Consider the following 19,092-nt stretch of genomic DNA (forward strand, 5'->3'; position numbering starts at 1 on the left):
CAGGCCTGTCAGGCCCTGGTCAGATAGAGGGGCGCTGAGCTGACCCGGGCTTGAGATCCTCCCGAGACAGTCAGCGGCTGTTTTTCATCCTCCATCCTCCATCCTCCCCCCTCCGACTCTTGTTATTTTTGTGTGTTTTTTTTTCTCCACTCATCCTTTGAAGCTTTGAAAAGGACGTAGAGATGAAGTGGGTTCTTTCTCTGTCCTTTGGCTTTCCAGTCTGAAAAACACAGATCATACACAAACCCAGACGGCGCTATCCCACCGAGACTGTGAGTGACAGAGTCTCTCTAAGCAAGCTAATTTTACCCCCACCGCCAGGCCAGGAGGGAGTCATGTGGGAGAGATAGAGAGGGAGGGCACATTAAGAGGTGATATTTTAAGCAGCTGTGTCAGGGCGTAGGATGAGACGGTGAGCAACCTGAGGGCAGCTTATCAGAGGCGTGTCTCTTTGTATGGATGTGGCCGCCGCTCCTGCTATTAGAGACGTTATTGGCAAATATTAAAGGCTGCCTGTCAAGTGATACTGTACTACACTCAAATGGACACACACAAATCCACACTTGCATTAAATGTTATTTCAGGACAGGTAGTCACCGACACCGTGCAGCATTTCCTCGTCTAAAACTGGATGATTCAGCTCAGCCCAGATAAAGAAGCAACCGATTGCTTTCTTTCACTTCTTTATCTTTAAATACACTTCCTGACACTCCCGTTTGCCCCAGTGTTGATTAATTAGAGCAACGCTTCACAGCATAAAACTCGTGCAACTGAAATTAAATTGCTCTCTCGCTCTTTTATCATTATCTTGTTGTCAGACTAGCTGCAGATTCAGCCCTTCTTAGAACTGCTGGATTTCAGCTGACTGCAAACTTCATCTCCACAGGCCTCAGGCAAATCTTAATCAAAACACAGCACAGTAAGACCACTATTAACTGCTGTTCTCTCTGCGTCTTATTCCCACTTGTCTCCCCTCTCCCCTCCCCTTGCAGACAGCGAGATCGTTCCTCCGGACTGCCTGCGCCCACGCTCCTTCACAACTGTGCGCTCCTCCTCTCTGCGGCGCGAAGCGGACGACTCCCGGCTGTCCGTCAGCCTGTGCGACCTCAACCTGCAGCAGGAGGACAGGGGCTCAATGCACAACCACGCCCACCGCCACACCCTCCACCTGGCCTCCGCCTCGTCCTCCACCTGTCCCATCCCCCAGAACTCCCTCAACTCCCAGCAGTCCTCTCTGCTGCCGTCCTCCCTGGAGAGTGACCTCCACTTCCACCAGCTGCGCGGCGCCCACATCAAGACGCTGGACGAGCAGACCGTGGCGCGCTCCGAGCACGCACGAGAAGAGCGCACCCTGGTCTTCACCAACCGGCCTCTGCGCACAGGAGAGACCGTTTTCATCAAAGTCACCAAGTCCAGCCCGGCGCGCTCAGGCTCCTTGTCCTACGGCGTGACCTCCTGTGATCCAGCTGTGCTGCGCCCCAGCGACCTACCCTACAACCCCGAAGCTCTGGTGGACCGGAAGGAGTTCTGGGCCGTGTGCCGGGTGCCGACACCTCTGCAAAGCAGCGACATCCTGGGCTTCTTGGTCAACCAGGAAGGAGAGGTCATCCTCAGCCACAACGGCACCAACGTGGGCATGCAGGTGTGCGTGGACAACTCCCGACCGCTCTGGATGTTCTTTGGCCTGCATGGAGCCGTGACGCAGCTGAAGATTTTGGGTAAGTAAGCAGCACGTGACGTCACATAAGATGCATTGGGGTCGTTGCAACAACAACGCGCATTCTTCATATCAGGTCAGATTAATATGTAATGCATCATCAGTTTCACTCTGGATAACATCATGGGTTGGACTAAATCATGACTGAAATTACATTAAGTTAATCATTATTTAGGGGATTATTGTTACATGTTAATGCTAACCCCGAGCTAACACGATGTCCAAGCAGAAGTTGCATTTACTACGTCACCCTCCACAGTGGTTCCACTTTCTTCTTGTAATATCTTTGTTAGAGAGGCTTCACTTGATAAAGACAGACCAGACTTCGTCCCCTCTGTGTCCTCCTTTGGTCAAATCATCCATCCAATGAGTGAGAGTGTAGGGATCCGTAAATGTAGTCCCATCAGCCAGGGTCAACTTTTTAAAATAACACTCATGGTCTCAGAGAATGAATGTATTAGTATATGCTCTAAAATATGCGCATTCTTCGTTCATTCTTGCCAAAACAGTTCATTAAAATATGCTAACCGCCGTTTACAGGCTATAGTGTTTGAGATGTGTTGCATCCAGTTAAGCCCCGCCCTTCAAAAAAGGTCACATTGTCTGCAAACCATGAAGGGGTCTACAAGGCAACCATTAACTTCTAAGAGACTTGCCATAACTGCATCTTTCAAACAGCCGACACTTTATCAGGCTGTCTGTTAGAACTCAACAGATGAATCAGCAATAAATACGGTATACACTCTCAGACTTAAAGCTGCTCTTGCACTGCATCACAAAATGCAGCATCGGTTCGAGGGTACAATAATTGCTATTATCACATTTTTTCCAGAACTGTGAAATCATGTTTCACTCTATTCCAAATGACTGTGCAGTCGTGTCGGTATTCGGTGTGTCGTTCTTCAGACTGAACAAAACTGGATTTCTGAACTCATTTTCTCCTCTTTCACGCAGTACTAATTTTAGTGTGAACACAGCCTCACAAACCCTTCTGCCAGGTAGCACTTAGCTCGGCTGTCATACCACAGACTGTCTGACAAAGACAAAAATCCCTGCCTACGCTCGAAGATAGATAAAAAGATGTTTACATGTAAATAAAGTCCATCTATACGGTTGTAAAGGACTTTACGTTCAATACAGTCAAGTTATTTTTAACTAAAAGTTAAGCTCTTATTTTATCTGCCTCCTGTATGTCCTCTAAGTGGAGTAATGAGCGTCCTTTGTTATTTGACCGCACACTTTATCTTGTGAATAATCCCACTTGAAAGAGTAAGTGATGGTGGAAAGCTCAGTAATGTGTCACGGGTGAGGAACTTGGCGATCAGTATATTGATCTTCATTTGAGCTGGGCACGCCACTGGTGAGAGTTCTGTGCTTAATTCACTGACTGCCTGCGGATAAAATCTATTCGTGGTGCTGAATCCCGGTCTCACCCTCTGGAAATCGCAGCCACGGTCACGGCCGCTTATGTTGCGGGACCTCTTCGTTTCTCTCCTTGCCACAGTATTTACAGCAGTTGTCCCGAGCCACGTAGCATCTATACACATTCGTAGGAGCAGTATGAAGTGTAGATGCTCTTAAGCTTTGCCACAAGACGAAAAACAGGAAGTGAGCTAGCAGAGCTGGAAAGAGACTGTGACGGGCAGGGCTGTGACCTGCACACAGCGGGGACAACATGATGTCTCAGCGGGGCAGACGCTTTGCCTGTCAGTGGTGTGTCGGGACACCTGAGGCTTGTTTACCCTTTATCTAAATGCTGATAATAAAAGGATAGCGGGGAAGGATCTGGCACTTCATTACACCCTGCCAAGCATACGGTCTTCTTAGAAGTTGCAGGTAGCATATGTATGTGTGTGTCTGTTTCTGCCAAAGTAAGTCAGCAGTGTCATATTATAGCGCCGCCAAAGCACAAATTTCACTTCACATGCAGGAGACCGGGGGCTAAAATAAGTCTCTCATCAAAAGTCTTAACATATAATGTTACACTATATTTAGAGCTCTTCTGCTATAATAGGTGTACAGGCGTGTTAAACTCTGGCCTCACTGTGTTCACAGTGGGTTAATGTTCTCTGTGAGCGTGACCCACTTACATCGGCTGACAACAAAGCAGCCATGACAGCTCCGTCGATATAAAGCACAGTGAACTTCAATAAAGCTCTGACAGAAAATATCAGTGATCAATCCAATAAGTGCAGAAAGAACAGACGCTTCGGTTGATTTTGGGTTGGGTTGCGTTACGGCAAATCTCCTGCTTTACTGTTAAAATTGCTTGGCAAATGTGTACAGCAGACCACCGGATTTCTGTACGTGTGCACTTCTAATAATCATTTGCTGAAAACAGAAAGCCTTGGCAGCCCGTGAAAACAGGAACTGGAGAACAATGAAAGTCTAAGACTCATCTGCTTATCAGGACTGATCTTGGAATTTCCACCAAGGTGTAAACCGTCTTCACCTACCAGCTGCATCGAATTAGGAAGCGCCTCTTATCTCGCTGTTGTGACTCCTGATCTATGTCGAATGGAGGGAAACGTAGCTTTAGTTCAGCTGAACTGGAACCCTGCCGTCTCGTCGGCGTGAGGGATGTGTCCCAGTGGGCCCCTGCTCTTCAGGAGGGCAAGATAAAGTAGTCATCACTTCAAACAAAGCATGAAGTAATGGACCTTTCTAAAAGGAACTCAAACAAATACGCAAGGCTGTCTCGGGTCAGCCAAGAGTGCTCTGACGAGTTAGTGACACTGGATGAAATCAATATGGCGTCGGTTCTGTCTGTAGTCCTGGCAGTGGGAGTCATTCTTCCTGAGGTTATATTGCTGTTTTAAATCTTTTTTGAGGAAATGCACTTTTAACAGTGCACATACATCACTTTGTGTCTCACTCTTGACACATTTACAAACAAAATAACAGAATTAAAGCTGCGCAGTGGAGTGGAGTTGTCTTGCTTCCTTCTTTGTGGCTCCATATTTCGTGCGTATGTGCACACATGCTTCTTCTTCGGTGCCTCTGTTGGAGCTTTGCCACACTTCCGCCAAACAGTTTAGTAGCCTCAAACGGCATCAGAAGTGACGCACTTGTGCATCCTCATGGACGAAACAAATAAGTCAGGCATTCTAAATTCATTGATCCACAGTCGAACTAGTGGTCAAATTATAGGCAATGTAAGGTTGTATGACTTTATGAACTGGCTTTTTTTTTTTTTTTTTTTTGCTTTTGTCTTGGACTGATCCCTGAAACCAGAGAGGTATTATTGCTCCTCTGACGCAGCGACGAATCAGTTAATTCATATACGCTTGACTCAGCCATTCGTACAACCTATGCACGTTCCAAAGTACACAGAACGCTAGAGTGACTCTTCAACTTTTGTTGTGTGAGTTCCACACAACAAAAGTTGTGTCATTTAATGGATGTGTCATTTAATGGATGTGAACAGACCCTTGCTATGTGATATTAGCATGCTATCCTGCCGAGCTTTTCACATTCACAAAAAACAAAAAGGCTTTTCACAGTAAGACACGGTAAGAAACCTCGAGCTCATATGAAAAAGAGGAAGAAGAGAGGACAGAAAGAGAAGATAGCAGCAGATGGAACACGATGATACATACATCTGTCATTTATATATCTGACTAAGATCATGTAGCATTTAAACATGCTACTACTAATATAAACATGAGTATAAGGGTAACATGCTGACTTTAAACAGTGTAACTAATGAAACACGCTAAACTAATAACTAGTGTCATTAATGCAATAATAATAATATGTGTATAAGAGTTCCCAGCAACACTTTAACAGATGAACGTCAGTCTGAGGGCTTCACTGGCAGACTGGCCTCCTCACAGCCACCGTACGCAGGCTTAGCCCGATATGCACTTCCTCACTGTTTTACATCAATGACCACGGTATCTCTTCTCGGCCGCCCAAAGATCAGGAAGAGCTGAAAACTGACCAGCTGACAGCTGAACTTTCACAGAGACGCGGAGGGGACCTCGTGCCTCGTGGCGTGGAAATAGAACACCCATCCCGATCCGCATGTATTATAGATTCCATTAAAATATCAGCGCGCTCATGCTCAAGTGAAGCGTCTCACCGCCCACATCCTCATGCACTGCAGCTGCCACGCTCCTCTCTCCTCCGCGTCTCATCTTCTGTCGTCTCATCTGCTCCTCTCTCCTCATTCAGAGTTTTCGTTTGTTTGTTTGTTTGACTCATTTTTTTTTTTTTTTTTTGCTCCTTGCATCTTTTGTTTTTAACCCTCCAATTAGCACACGCGTACCCCTGCTGCAGTGTCTGACACAAAGGCACGCTGACATTCACACACGCATGCAGGCATTGGCTTTATATCAGTCTGGAGTTTCCAGATCAATAGCGGTCAATAGGCAAGAAGTGGGTCATCTGCACTATTACAAGTAAACTGCTGAAAGGTCTCCTTTTCCTGATACTTCTTCTGGGTGTTATTTTTTGACTGATGCTGAAGTTCATATTGTCTCTTTTGGAACACGGTTACAGTAATGACATGCATCATCTTGTTTCCTAATTGGACAAACATGCAGAGGGGTTTTAAGGGTGTCACATCCCTGAGTGTCGTCTGCAGGATTTCCTCTCTAGCAGCAGGTCGAGCCCTCTGTAGGTACCTCTTTGTAGTCAGCAAATCACTGTAGCACTTACTTATGTACTTGAATGCACATTAGTGCATGGACACATAAAGATTTTTTGCCAACTGCTCAAAAGTTAAAATACTTAAGTGGCATTCTGGGACCTTAAATTAAGGATTTAACACAGTTCCACGCCCACGTTGACTCCCTTAAAACTGCAGAAGGCCGTCTTTCACACCTCTGTTGCAGATATTTGTTAACGGTGTTGCTTGTCTCATTCTTAGTGGGGGAGGGTTTGTTTTTCATGCCGCTGCAGGCTAATGATCTATCAAAGTCCGGTTTCTTTTTGACGCCGCATGCGCACACGGATGCGTGCATTCACACGCAGACGTGTGAATGCTTATACTCTCCGCACTACACCTGATGCACACATAAACTAGTCAGGAATGTACGGCCGTGTCCTCCCTCTGAAACAGCTCCTCCGTCTCCTCAGATAATAATCTCCACCGCAGACAAAAAAAAAAAAAAAGAGGCCATTAACATTTCATGCAGCAGCCATGACCTTTAAATATACTGGACTGCTCTCCTCTCATCTGATGACACACACACACACACTAAAAACCATCACAGCCTAAGTGCACGTTTGTCCCAATACCACCTCGGAGCAAGAGCTGCTCTGCAGTTAAATTAAGGGCCACCCATTTTTTAAGTGCTCCGTGTTTGGAGATAGCATTTCACCATGGAAATGTTAATGTAAACTATTTGTAAGCCTCCTTTCCCCTCTTTTCCTTCCACTTTTTCGATTGCCTTTTCAGTCTATAAACGGACTCTGAGGTTTTCCCTTAAACCCATTCCCCCAGGCTGTAAAAAGAGAGGGAAATTAGTTTCTCTCAGACAGATCCTGATAGCTCCCAACGCTCCTCTGCAGACCTCTCCCCGAAACCCGCCCGCCTCCCCCGTCGCATATCCTGCATACCTCCCGTGCTTTAAAGGAAGAGGATCTCTCCACAGATGTACGGATACGTGCTAAAGATGGAAGGACAGACGGAGGGATATTTGGATGGATGGATGGATGGATGGATGGATGGATGGAAGTAGATGGCAGCAGAGATGTGCGGCCCGCCTCTCACAGCTGTTCACACTGGTCGGTTTAATCTAGTGGTGAGCAGGCGGGATCAGGGCCGGGCACCACATATCCTGCCTCAGATGCCCTGGATAGGAGGTGCCCGCCTGGCGGGGGGATTAAGAAGGAGAGATGGTCGAAGGGAGGGAGGGAGGGAGGAGGGAGGGAGCTGGAGAGAAAGAGGATTCAGTTCCACAGGGTGACCAGTCATGCTGCAGGGCCGCAGGGTGATCAGGCCTCAGTAATCCGATGAAAGGTGAAACATGACGAGTGCTGCAGCACCTTGCAGGAGCGTCACTGATCAGTGTTCACAGAGCCGCGGTTTGACTCTGCACACGCTCACACAACGACATTTTCTACAGTGGAAGACTTGAGTCAGATAAACTGAAAAAGACAGTCGAGGCTTCTTCCTATGAACTCTTTTTTTTTTCATTTCCACACAGTTCCTTCCATCACTTCAAGTGCGTCACGGTACAACATCTAGTGTGATGAATTATTTTAACATGCATACCACTCTGTTGGACTATTTGAAAACTGTTTTTTTTTTCTTCTTTTCCTATTTTATATTTCTCTGCAGGCTTCACTATAACATGCATTCAGATGTTTCAGTTGAAATTACATATTTAAATAATGCAGCGCAATGGCAGGCTGGTGTAGCCAGGCACAGTCCTTATCAGAATATGAGTCTGGTAACACTCCATTTGAATTTTATTATGGGACATGATTCAACTGATACAGAGAAAAAAAACTCTGCATCAAGTTGATAGTCCACCAACCAGTCAGAGGCATTTAATTGCTGTTACTTTTCTGTCCATCACCACATAAAGCCCACCCATTTGACTTGGCTGATCTTTGCCCGGAGCATAATCAGTTCCCAGCGGAGCAGCTCCCAGACCATGTCAGATGTCAGACTGGCTCCCAAGAATCCTGGAAGTCCAAAACAGATAAAAAAAAAAAAATCCTAGAAATATTTGTCTAGGTGTCTGTACTTGGCATTAGGTTGAGGAAAAGATAACGAACTTCTTTCTTTCTAGTAAGATGCTGTCGACTGGTTGCTGTGTATTTAAATTCAACATCCACATTAAGACAGTCCATTTCATTTAAGGAGAACAGCCTGTTACATGTGCTATGCATCGTAAACATCAAGCACAACACTGAACAATCCAAGTTCACTGCAAGATGTAGTTTTACGTTACATCCTTTGAGCACAGTGTATTGTTGTAGTTCTGTTCAGACAATAAATCTCAGTGGGTTGGGCCTCTCATGCACACTGGCTGGTTAAGGATCGTGACTCTCCTGCTAAAAATGTTTTCCCTCATGCTCAGAATGACTTGTTACCTCATGTCACACACTGAACAGGCTACAAGAGAGCATTCTGGATGGCACCAAAGGCTTTGGGAGCACCAGGGGAACCCCCCCCGGGAATGCAAGCAAAGGAGATTCCTCATCTCAACCCGGCCCACCCACTACCTCCACAACACCACATCAAACAGATCCGGATATAGAGTCCTAACGATGACAAACCAGCAGAGACAAAAACACGCGTGCAGTTCACGATCTGGCTCTAATGGGACGGTTATCATTAGGTTCCAGCGAGCCATTATTGGCCCGGCCCCTGAAGTGAAATATTTCTGTGTATCATGTCCCTGTCTGCCGTCTCCATCCTGGCAGACAGGGACATGCATTAGTGTGGAGCTGCCATCATGATGTTACTGTCCAGGAGACATGGACACTCCATGAATTGTTGCAGTGAACACGGTGATATGATGCTTTAGTAAGAAAAAAAAAACAGCTCCCAGGCTAAATATTTCATGAGCTAGTTGTTATATTTGTGTGGTATTTTTTTTTTTTTTTGACAGCACACACATTAGGCAGTCTGTATTTACACGGGAAAGCAGCAAAGCACTTGATGGAAATTGTCTGTGGATGATTACATGCTCTGCAGGACAGCTAATGTGCATTTGAGTATTTCGGTCTCTGTGTGGAGAACTTTTCCTGTATTTATCAGCACTAATACGGACGTTGGCCCACTGGTTCTAGAGTCCCTGTGTTGGGAACTGATTGTGCTCCGGTAAAGATTTACTGGGCCAATCAAACTCGTATTCTCATCTGAATACGCTACGGCAGCTTAGAGGAGCGCTCTAAAACATAAAATGTAACAGACCTTATAAATCTGCCATAGCTAATATGTAGGCAAACAATTTCCTTTAAGGTGCTAAATGTTCCACATTTCTTCGTTACATAGCTGCTGACGTAGCCCACCTTACCTTCCATCTGTTGCTAGGAAGGTACAGTAACGATGAGCTACATTTTTTTCCAACTGAAACAAAGAGCTGAAAGAGGTTAAAATCTCTTTGGGTCTGTCACCCCCAAGACATCACATCTGGCCAGAATCGTATTTTAAAAATATAAACACTGTGCCCCTTTGACCTCCTTTGAATGCCGCCCCTGCATGTTTTCATAGGCCTTCCTTGCATTCCGACACATGCCCCCTAAACTTGTACTTGGAATTCCCATTTGCTTTTCTCCGTGTAAAGATAGGACGGGGAAGAATGGTTCCGAAATACTCGTTCCCAAAAAAGAAAGAATGAATGAGCCCTTCTCTTCTGTGATGAATGCATGTGCACCTCTCAAGCGTCTGTGCCCTCACGGATTGAAGTGCTCTCTCTCTCTCTCTCTCTCTGCTTTCATGACTATAAATGTAACACCAGAATAGTGTGACAGAAGTTAATCCCGCTCTTGTGCATTGTCTGTACTGCTGCAGACCAAGGATGAAACCAGAGAAGAAATGTAAAGGTGGAAATCAAGAACAGTCATGAACATGAGAGGACCTATAGTAATGTCCTCTGTGTCTTTATGCTGCACTTCGGTCATTAAAAGTCACCTCTATTGATTTTTCTTACTTATTCCGTCAGCATCGTCCTAGTTCCATCTAAAACAAATGTGATGCGTGGTATTGTACTTTTTTATAAATATCCTGTAACATCAGTGACAAATCCTAGTTGCCATAACTGACCACTGACTTATCTAACCCCCTGGTTTTATCTCCTCCTACAAGGCTCCACTCATCTCGGGGATCCGCGGGCCACGTCGAACCCCAGCTCGCCCTCCTCCTCCCCGCACACCCCCAGTGCCCTGGGAAGCGGCAGCTCTGATCCGGTCCTGAACGGAGGCCTGTGCTCGGCCGCTTACTGCAGCTCAGCGGGAGGTGGGTAAACCCAAGGAGAGAGAGGGCTAGCTCTGCAGAAGCACAGAATCAATCTCCCCGCAGAGGGCTGGAGGGAAGCCGCTATGGCACGGCGAACAGATGTCATTCCGCAGTAAGCTAGAAACAATGGCCAGCATTCCACGGTCCCACTGCTGCCGCAGCTGGATAGGCTATAAGAAAAATGTTTGGCACGTGTTGTGTCACATGGTGCAGTTATGTAAATGTCAAGGATGCAGGGAGTCTTCACTTCAGCTGCGTATTGTACTAGCTCATTTCATGTTGGGCGGAAGGAGGGAGCCTTTATCTTAAATCAGGTCTTCATCTGAAGAAGCAGCTTGGAGGCACTAACGTCACAGGTTCGTCCTTCATTGTCCACGGCTGAGGTGCCTCGAGCAAGCAGGCAAGCTCCAAACTGCTCCCCTGGGTGCCGTACACCCACAGGCAGCCCACCGCTCCAAGATTACACACTGCTGTGTGAACAAATGGATGGGTTAAATGTAGCCAAAGAATTTCCCCATGACGGATCAATAAAGGAAAAAAAACAACAAACGAAAACAAGATATAATGTTCGCTCAAAAGTCTTATTTTTTTTGTATGACCATCAGAAACCAAAGCAACACAACATCTTTGTCTGAGTCTTAAACTGATGGTTCTTCTGATGGCACCGGACAGATTTAGATTTCTGATCACTTTTCACTCAGTTATCCGGCTAATTCACTTTCCACATCTCAAACATTTAATATTCCCTTTTTGTGATTTCCACAGGAACAAACCCAAGTTCACCGGTCAGCCTCCCCAAGTCCCCCACCTTCCCATCAGGCCGAGGGCCTTGGTCCGACGAGTGCTCCATCTGCTACGAGAACGCGGTGGACACAGTCATCTACGCCTGCGGACACATGTGTCTGTGCTACACCTGCGGCGTCAAACTGAAGAAGATGTCCAACGCCTGCTGTCCCATCTGCAGGAGGCAGATCAAAGACATTATCAAGACCTACCGCAGCACGTAAGGGGACGGAGACGAATGGGCGGCCTCCCCTTCATCATGTAAAATCCCAGAGTTAAGGAAAGTAATGTTAAAGTTCAGGGAATATGAACTCTGGTACTCTGATTTGGTATTTTAATACAAATATGGTTGGCTGGTTCTCCAATGTGACTTTTTCCAAAGCCAGTACCTTTTTGTTGGGAAGCAGTTGGCACTTGAAGTGGCAGGAAGTTCCACCGAGAACTTCATCCTTGGCAGAAGTGTTTCCCCCTCTCCGGGTTATATGGAAAACCTTGAAAACAGGAGGAAAAACTGAACCAATTCTAAAATGATTTCATTTATTGAGCCATGGTGTGAGGTTTAGGCGCGTTCGCCCATTTGCAAGCCAGCAAATGACTCCCTGTGGGGTTGAATGCCTCGGTAATATCTCTCAGACGGATGACTGAAGGTCTGAATAATGTTGTCAGCAGGACTTCTGCTGTTTTAGAATTGGATGATGGGTTAGATTTTAGAGTTAGCAAAAAAAAAAAAATTAAATAAATGAGAAAAAACGGCAGCAGGTAATCATCTCAGTATGTCACAACTTGTGTCTGTGTGTTACTGAGGGGAGGAGTCAGCGTGGCGTCGCCATGCTGAAGCGATGGGTCTGTTGTTGTTGTGGTGGTGATTATAAGTGAGTAATGTGTTTAGACAAGCAAGGCGGTGCTGAGTATATTAGGTAGGATTGTAACACCTCTTGTACTCTTATAATCTAATGTACCTTTATGGTAGTTCTATTGCAATCGTTGGTGGTAGCTATATTGTTGTACTAGCTAGCTGCTTGCTCTGCAGTGTGATATGTTGCACTGAAATCAACATCGTCCTCTCAGAAATCCCCCCGTCACAGACAGAGAGGATAAAGACAATGAAAAACAATCTACAAACCTGCAGACTCTAAATTTACGACAGGAACCAATAAGATAAAAAAAATGTGGATACTCCTCAGGGCCAGCAAGCTTTTATATATGTATAATTATTTTCCCAGAACCTACCTGAATTATATAACCACACCTAACACACTGTGATCGCTCATCATGACCAATTGACAAGTCCTCAAAAACAGCTCTCACAACAGCACACAAAATGTCAAAGGATTGTTGCTGACCGTATCAGCCCACTGCCTTAACACAGTCACACAGAGCTAATAGCAATGTAACATGTCCTGCGTTTCACAAAACCCCCCGGATAAACTAACCAAATAAATGCTGTTACGTGACACAGATGGTCACAAAACCTTCACTCAGAGGAGAAAAAAAAAAAAAGCACAAAAAGCTATTTTTATAACAGAAGTCCACCACATTTCCAGTATTTAACTTATTAAATCGTTTAATAATCTTAGTGACAGGACTTTCACCAGCAGCACAGATTATCTACAGAAATCAGTTTCGGGGCAGAGGTGTAAAAGATTTTGAATATTTGTATGATTCCTGACGTCCCCTAATGTCAGCATTAAATAAGTCCCCCCCACAAATGTCACCTGTACATAGAAGAAGTCAAAGGTAAGCCATAGTTCATTGTATTTTTGAAATTTTTTCATTTTGTAGATAACGGGGCTCAAACCAATGCTGCTACGGCACTAGTCAGCTGACAGTGATGTTTCACACGTCCCCACCCCCTTCATCGTTACAGTTTGATTACGCTACTGCTTGAAGTGTTAATTCACATTTGAATGTTAACTTATGTATTTAGAGAGGAAAATGATTTTCATCAGTGTGCTTGGACTGAAAAAAAACAAAAAAAGCCCTTTTTTTAAAAAGATTGTTTGGATTGATTATTTTGCTTCTAATGTTCTTTTTTTTCCTCTTTAATAACAATTTTTTTGTAATAGTGAGAAAAACCGAGGGTTTCTCGTACCTTGCAGCGAAGAGATATTGCAGTACACAATCAAAACTTGCTTTGGGGTGTGAGATATAAACTCTTGGTTTTATTACAATCCCTGAATGTCAGGTGTTTGTTGTTTTTTTTTTGTAATTTATCGTGTGTGCCCATGTTAGCTACCCACCCTCCCCATCCCACTGTCTGTCTGTTTGTTTGTGTAGCTCTTATCATTATGTAGTCAGAAAGCCATCGGCGTATGGTAATGATAAATGTCACTTTATAAAGCTACTGATTGTAATCCTTTAAATGTTTAGGCCGGCGTTGCTCTCTGAGATTCAGCCATGGTGTGTTCTATTTTTCGCAGACCAAAATCCCAAATGTTTTTATTAATTCATTTTTTTTTTTTTTTTTACATTATGTAAATGTGATTCCTCTCTATTCATTCATTTGTTTTTGGATCACATGAATTGATTCGGTTGAAGGTTTCGACCTGTAAATGATTTCATTCACACTTTTTAATCAAACTATACCATTTTCTTATTATTTTGTTGTTGTTGTTGTTGTTATCCACAGGCTCCTTGAATGTGACTGAACCTGTAATGTATTATTTATTTGTCCGTCACTGATGTGTGGACTAATTCCTGCTATTCTTGTTTGTTTGCCCTCCTCTCCGCTGCCACTACACCGATGCAGCTCGCCTGCGTGCGGCCAGTCAGACATGCGGCGCATTTACACCGTCTCTCTGTAAATCCTGTTGTCATGCATGACTTTTCTGTTCACCCAGCGTGAACGCCGGGACCAACAGCAGACGAGCACCGGAGCGGAACGCTGTTAGTGTTGCTGTAGAGTGGACTCAGTGGCTGCAGAAACTATTTAGTGCTCAGTTTGGCCATTATTGTGACACAGCAGCTCAAGTATTTTTGCATACCTATATTTTTCTTTCTTTTTTCATTTGAAGCAACGAGCATTTGTTTGTGACCTCTGTTCTGTGTGACTCGGATGATTGTGGTTAATAAACTTTCCAGACGTGTTTGAGCAGAAATGGTTTGCTTCTTAATTGAAATAATATCACAACAAAAACCCATTTTCTCTTCTTTGTACTGCACCCCAAAGCTGCCTTCATTTGTCTGTTTTACCTGTAAACACTGACTGTTGTCACTTTTCAGAGTTGCTATTGTGTAGGTAAGTGGGGCAGGCCAAAACCGCATTAATATGCTAACATTATCACAGTCATTGCATATGTTGCCAACAAGCAGCATTAGCATTTATAGTTGCTAAATGCGCCTCCAGGTTTCTTTGTTATGTGATTGGTGCATTTAAATGGACATTAGTATTTGTCTAACAATCAGAATAATACTGTCTCATGTAACCAACTCCATTAGAAGAGGCTGACCTGTTTACAATACGATGTGAGGGTGTTGTAAACCTTTGATGATGTGTTCAATAGGACAAACACATCTCCTAATAACCATGTTAACACTTGATCTGATGGTTTCTCTCTGGTCGCAATAAATCCATTCTTTGCTCCATGTGAAAAACTGGGATTTTAACTACTACTGAATTAAAATGAATATTGACAAAACCCAACTTTTTAAAGCTGGGGTAAAAAACACTTTAGGGTTTTGCTTTTCATGATCAAACCACAGAAAATTATGTTTTCATAAACAGGCTACACTTTTTGTCCTGATTATATCACTCATATATTTACAACGTGTTATTCAGAAAACCAAAAATAATTCCAAAAGTGCGTAGTAGAAAGCAAGAACAAATGTCTTCATTGCAAACGTGATTATCAGTGAATGGACATGATGTTGTTGCCATTGTTTTGGCACGAATGGACGTGAAAAACGCATATTTTATTGAATATACTAATACACTCACTCCCTGAAACTATGAGGGTTATTTTAAGTAGTTGACTCTGACTGATGGGACATTCACGGACCCCTACACTCTCACTCCCTGGATGGACAGTTTGACCAAAGGAGGACACAGAGGGGACAAAGTCTGGTCAAAGGAGGACACAGAGGGGACAAAGTCTGGTCTGTCTTTATCAATTGAAGAGCTAATGCTAACGTTGCGGTTAGCATTAACATGTAACAAGTTTCCCTCTGTTGTGCCTCCAGTTAATATTGTGACGTCACAGTGACGAAGAATAAAAATGCCTTGGTTCAGTAAGAAAATATCTCCTACCAACCACGCAAATGCTTGATCTGATGATTTCTCACTCTCTGTTTCTCTTGGAATAAATCCGTTCTTTCTGAGCATGATCCACATGAGGTAAACATCAGGTGATGAGTGTCCAAGAGTGACAGTAACAAGGAGTGTAGCAGAGCAATCAAAGATGAACGAAGCCACAATAGAATCCACATGGACATCAAGATTGAAAAGGCAGAAACATCTTGGTTATCTTCTACTGAATCAACTCGGTAGTGTCAGTTAAGTTGAGGGAAACTTTTTGTGATGTTTGGATCATATAAACATACATATCTGCGTAATCCATGTAAACAGTCATGTTGGAATCCCTGCCTAGAACGATTTCAGTCAGGATGAAGTAATATTGTCCAAGAAATGTGTAAATGTAGCCAGCTGTTATGTTCACATCCCAACCAGAGAGAAAACATCGTGGTTGTTGGATCTTTCTTCCTGTTGAACGTTTTATTACAGGTTCACACACGCCCCTCTACATTTGATTGAAAACTCCTTCTGGTTGAGTCACTTTGTTCTGATTGAACAGGCCGACAAGAACAGACTGGCCAGCTTTTGCACCGATTATTAAAATAATGGTGTCTCCTATTCTCTCCTGCCACCTCCGCTGGCAGCTGGAGGCCGGATTAATGAGAACAGAGAGGGTCGGCTCTGCGTTTGTGACTGTGCCGTTAACATTTTGGTTCAGAGGTATTCATGAACTAAAGTTGGGAGAAAAAAAAAAGAGTTGATGTAACAAAACCACATACCAAACAGCAGGAGAACGGACACACAAACACAAAGAGCAAACAAAGAGAAAGGGAAGCATTCTGATTGCTCTGATTGGATAAGTAGACACAAGTGAAACTAATAAGGCCAGAGAGAACATGTGACATAAAAAAAAGACGTCCTAACGTCACCCATCCATAATAAGTTATGATTCATTGTAAACTGTCACAGTTTCATTACTACATTAGCTCATCAGCTGAGGACACTAGAAAGTGGAAAATAACTCTGTTTCTGTATTTTCGTATTACCTAACATCAACAGATTAAAAAAGAAAGAAAGAAAAACCCAGATGTTGTTTTGGAGCATCTTTCCTACATCACTTCTTCAGATATATAGACTAAGTTATAATGACAGTTATTTCCAGTGCCTCTTAGCCATCTATTACAGCCAGCATACATTTCCTCAGAGGTTTTAAAAGACGATAACGAGATAATAACCTGTTAATATTTGGAACATCTGAGGCTCGAGGTCAATACTACATCTGCAAGTGGAGAAGTTTTTATTTTTCTTCTCAAACATGTCGTTTTCTTTACCAGTGAAACGTTAGACTTCCCAGATGGAGCGCTAATAGTTGTGCACACTTAACCTTTGGCTCAAACAGAAATGTTACTCAGCCTTTTAACACAGATATAGCCATGTAGCACTCAAAGGTCGGGGTAAGACATAGTGCTAAATCATTTAGAAGATCTACTTTAAAAGAAAAGTTTCAGATGAGCTCCTGCTGAAATGACTGCACTATAACTTTATGAGGCACCTCCTCCAGATGTACTCCTCAGAGCTCCTTGATAGCTATCGGTCGGTCTGTCTGTCTGTCTGTCTGTGTCCGACCTCCATATAAAAGAACCGAGTGAGGGATATGAATAAGATGAGCATAATACCCTGAAAAGAATAACCCAGACAATCATATTTAATATTTTTCCTTGCATACATACCCCTCCCAGAGATCATCATCTTCTATCAATGTTAACATTCAGTATATTTGATGTGCTGCATGTAATTGCTAAAAGGACAGATCAAAATAGACTTTCATTTCAGGACTCGCTGTCAGCGTACATATTGAGTTTGTAATGGGCAGGTTTTATTCATGTGAAAATATCTATCCTGTCAACACTGACAGTCTGGATGAGGGACTGAAGCCAGGCTGGTTCAAGAGAGCCATCTAGTGGAGGTGCACAGGAACGCGATTGATTGCATGTGCTTTTCAGCCCCATGGTATGTATTAAAACTCTCCGTTTGCTGTATTTCCGACATTTTAAAATGAATAGCAAATTGTCTGCATTTGTTTAGATCATTTTTTACATTTTTACAATGTGTTATTTTCCTTTGGGGATGGCCCACGTATTATCTAAGCAAATAAGTCCCCGGTTGTCCTTTAATGAGTGGTTTATGGTGATTTTATGACCTCCCTGACAGTTTGATTAGAGATCTTCTTTGAACAAGGACAGAGATAATTCTTTCAGTTTTCGGTAAATCTAAAACTGTGAAAGTCAAGTGCAGCTTTAATTAATCACACTTTGTAATTGAGCTCAGTTATTTATTTATTTTTTATTATTGTTAGCTGTGCCTCAATGGCAATGTGAAATATGTAGTCATACTGGAGGATTACGATCGATTTCCCTCCATTCGGTGGTGTGTGTTTGAGTTCAAGGCCTCGCTGCACTAACATTTCGGTTGACTCTCTCAGCTCTCATCAGCATTTCAAGCAGCCGGCAGCAGTGATTTAGTGATTAGCTGATGAACTTAATGGAGCAAATTAGTGAGACCGTCTGGGCATCGTGTTTTGGCAAGAATGGATGAGGAAAACGCATATTTTAGAGAATATACTAATACACCCACTCTCCGAGTGGAACCACTGTGGAGGGTAAAACTGCAAATGTAACTTCTACTTGGACACCCCTGAAACATGTTATCTAGCAGTCAGTATTAGCATTAACATGTAACAAGAATCCCTAAATAAGGATTAATTCAATGTAATTTCTAACCAATAACATTATCCGGGCTGAAACTGAAGTGTGCACGTTGTTGATTGTCTCACTCCAATCTTTTCTTTTAATCTCAAAACCAAAGTTGTCTACAATTAGCAGTGGCTAGTATGTGATAAAACTTAAAGTTAGTGTTTTTGATTTTTGGTTTTAGCTGCCAAAAATACAGCAAGATGACATTTCCACGGTTGAAAGTGAGAGTGTTAGCTTCAAGCTTCCCTCTGTTCTGCCTCCAGCTAGCGTCGTGACATCACTGTGACGTGGGCCATGAAGCGGTTTATTACAAACACTGTATGCTACGTCATGCTGGCTTGGAATGGAACTTGTGATTGCGTCTTTCAAAGTCATGTACACAAAATACTGGTGGTGGTAACATCCACACTAGGCATTTGAGCCACCAAGGCTAGCAGTTTAGCAAGCTAACAAATGGGTAAAGGCACAATGTAAGGACAGGGCCGTTGGGAAGAATACGTACAATGAAGCAAAACAAAACAGCTAAAACAGCAATGACCCAGTTAACATGGCAGCACAATGAAACTCCATCTTGTTAGCATGTAGTAGCTGATAAAAAAGCAGTTATTAACAAAAAGGAGAAAACCTGAACTTGCTACTTGTTGCCAAAATCATTTTTACTTTACGAGAGGAGTTAGCATATATTTCA

General features: G+C 43.5%; 1 protein-coding gene across 1 annotated transcript in view; it reads left to right on the forward strand.

Moving 5' to 3' along the window:
* neurl1aa (neuralized E3 ubiquitin protein ligase 1Aa) overlaps positions 1-14,506 on the forward strand; it is a 37,707-nt gene extending 23,201 nt beyond the window's left edge. Inside the window, exons 4-6 of the mRNA XM_047579156.1 lie at positions 993-1,718; positions 10,488-10,637; positions 11,403-14,506. Coding sequence (XP_047435112.1) covers positions 993-1,718; positions 10,488-10,637; positions 11,403-11,644 — 1,118 coding nt within the window. The 3' untranslated portion in view covers positions 11,645-14,506. The remainder of the gene's footprint in view (positions 1-992; positions 1,719-10,487; positions 10,638-11,402) is intronic.
* The last annotated feature ends 4,586 nt before the right edge of the window (positions 14,507-19,092 follow it).

The sequence above is a fragment of the Mugil cephalus genome, chromosome 2 (assembly GCF_022458985.1).
Source record: "Mugil cephalus isolate CIBA_MC_2020 chromosome 2, CIBA_Mcephalus_1.1, whole genome shotgun sequence".
Classification (NCBI taxonomy): domain Eukaryota; kingdom Metazoa; phylum Chordata; class Actinopteri; order Mugiliformes; family Mugilidae; genus Mugil; species Mugil cephalus.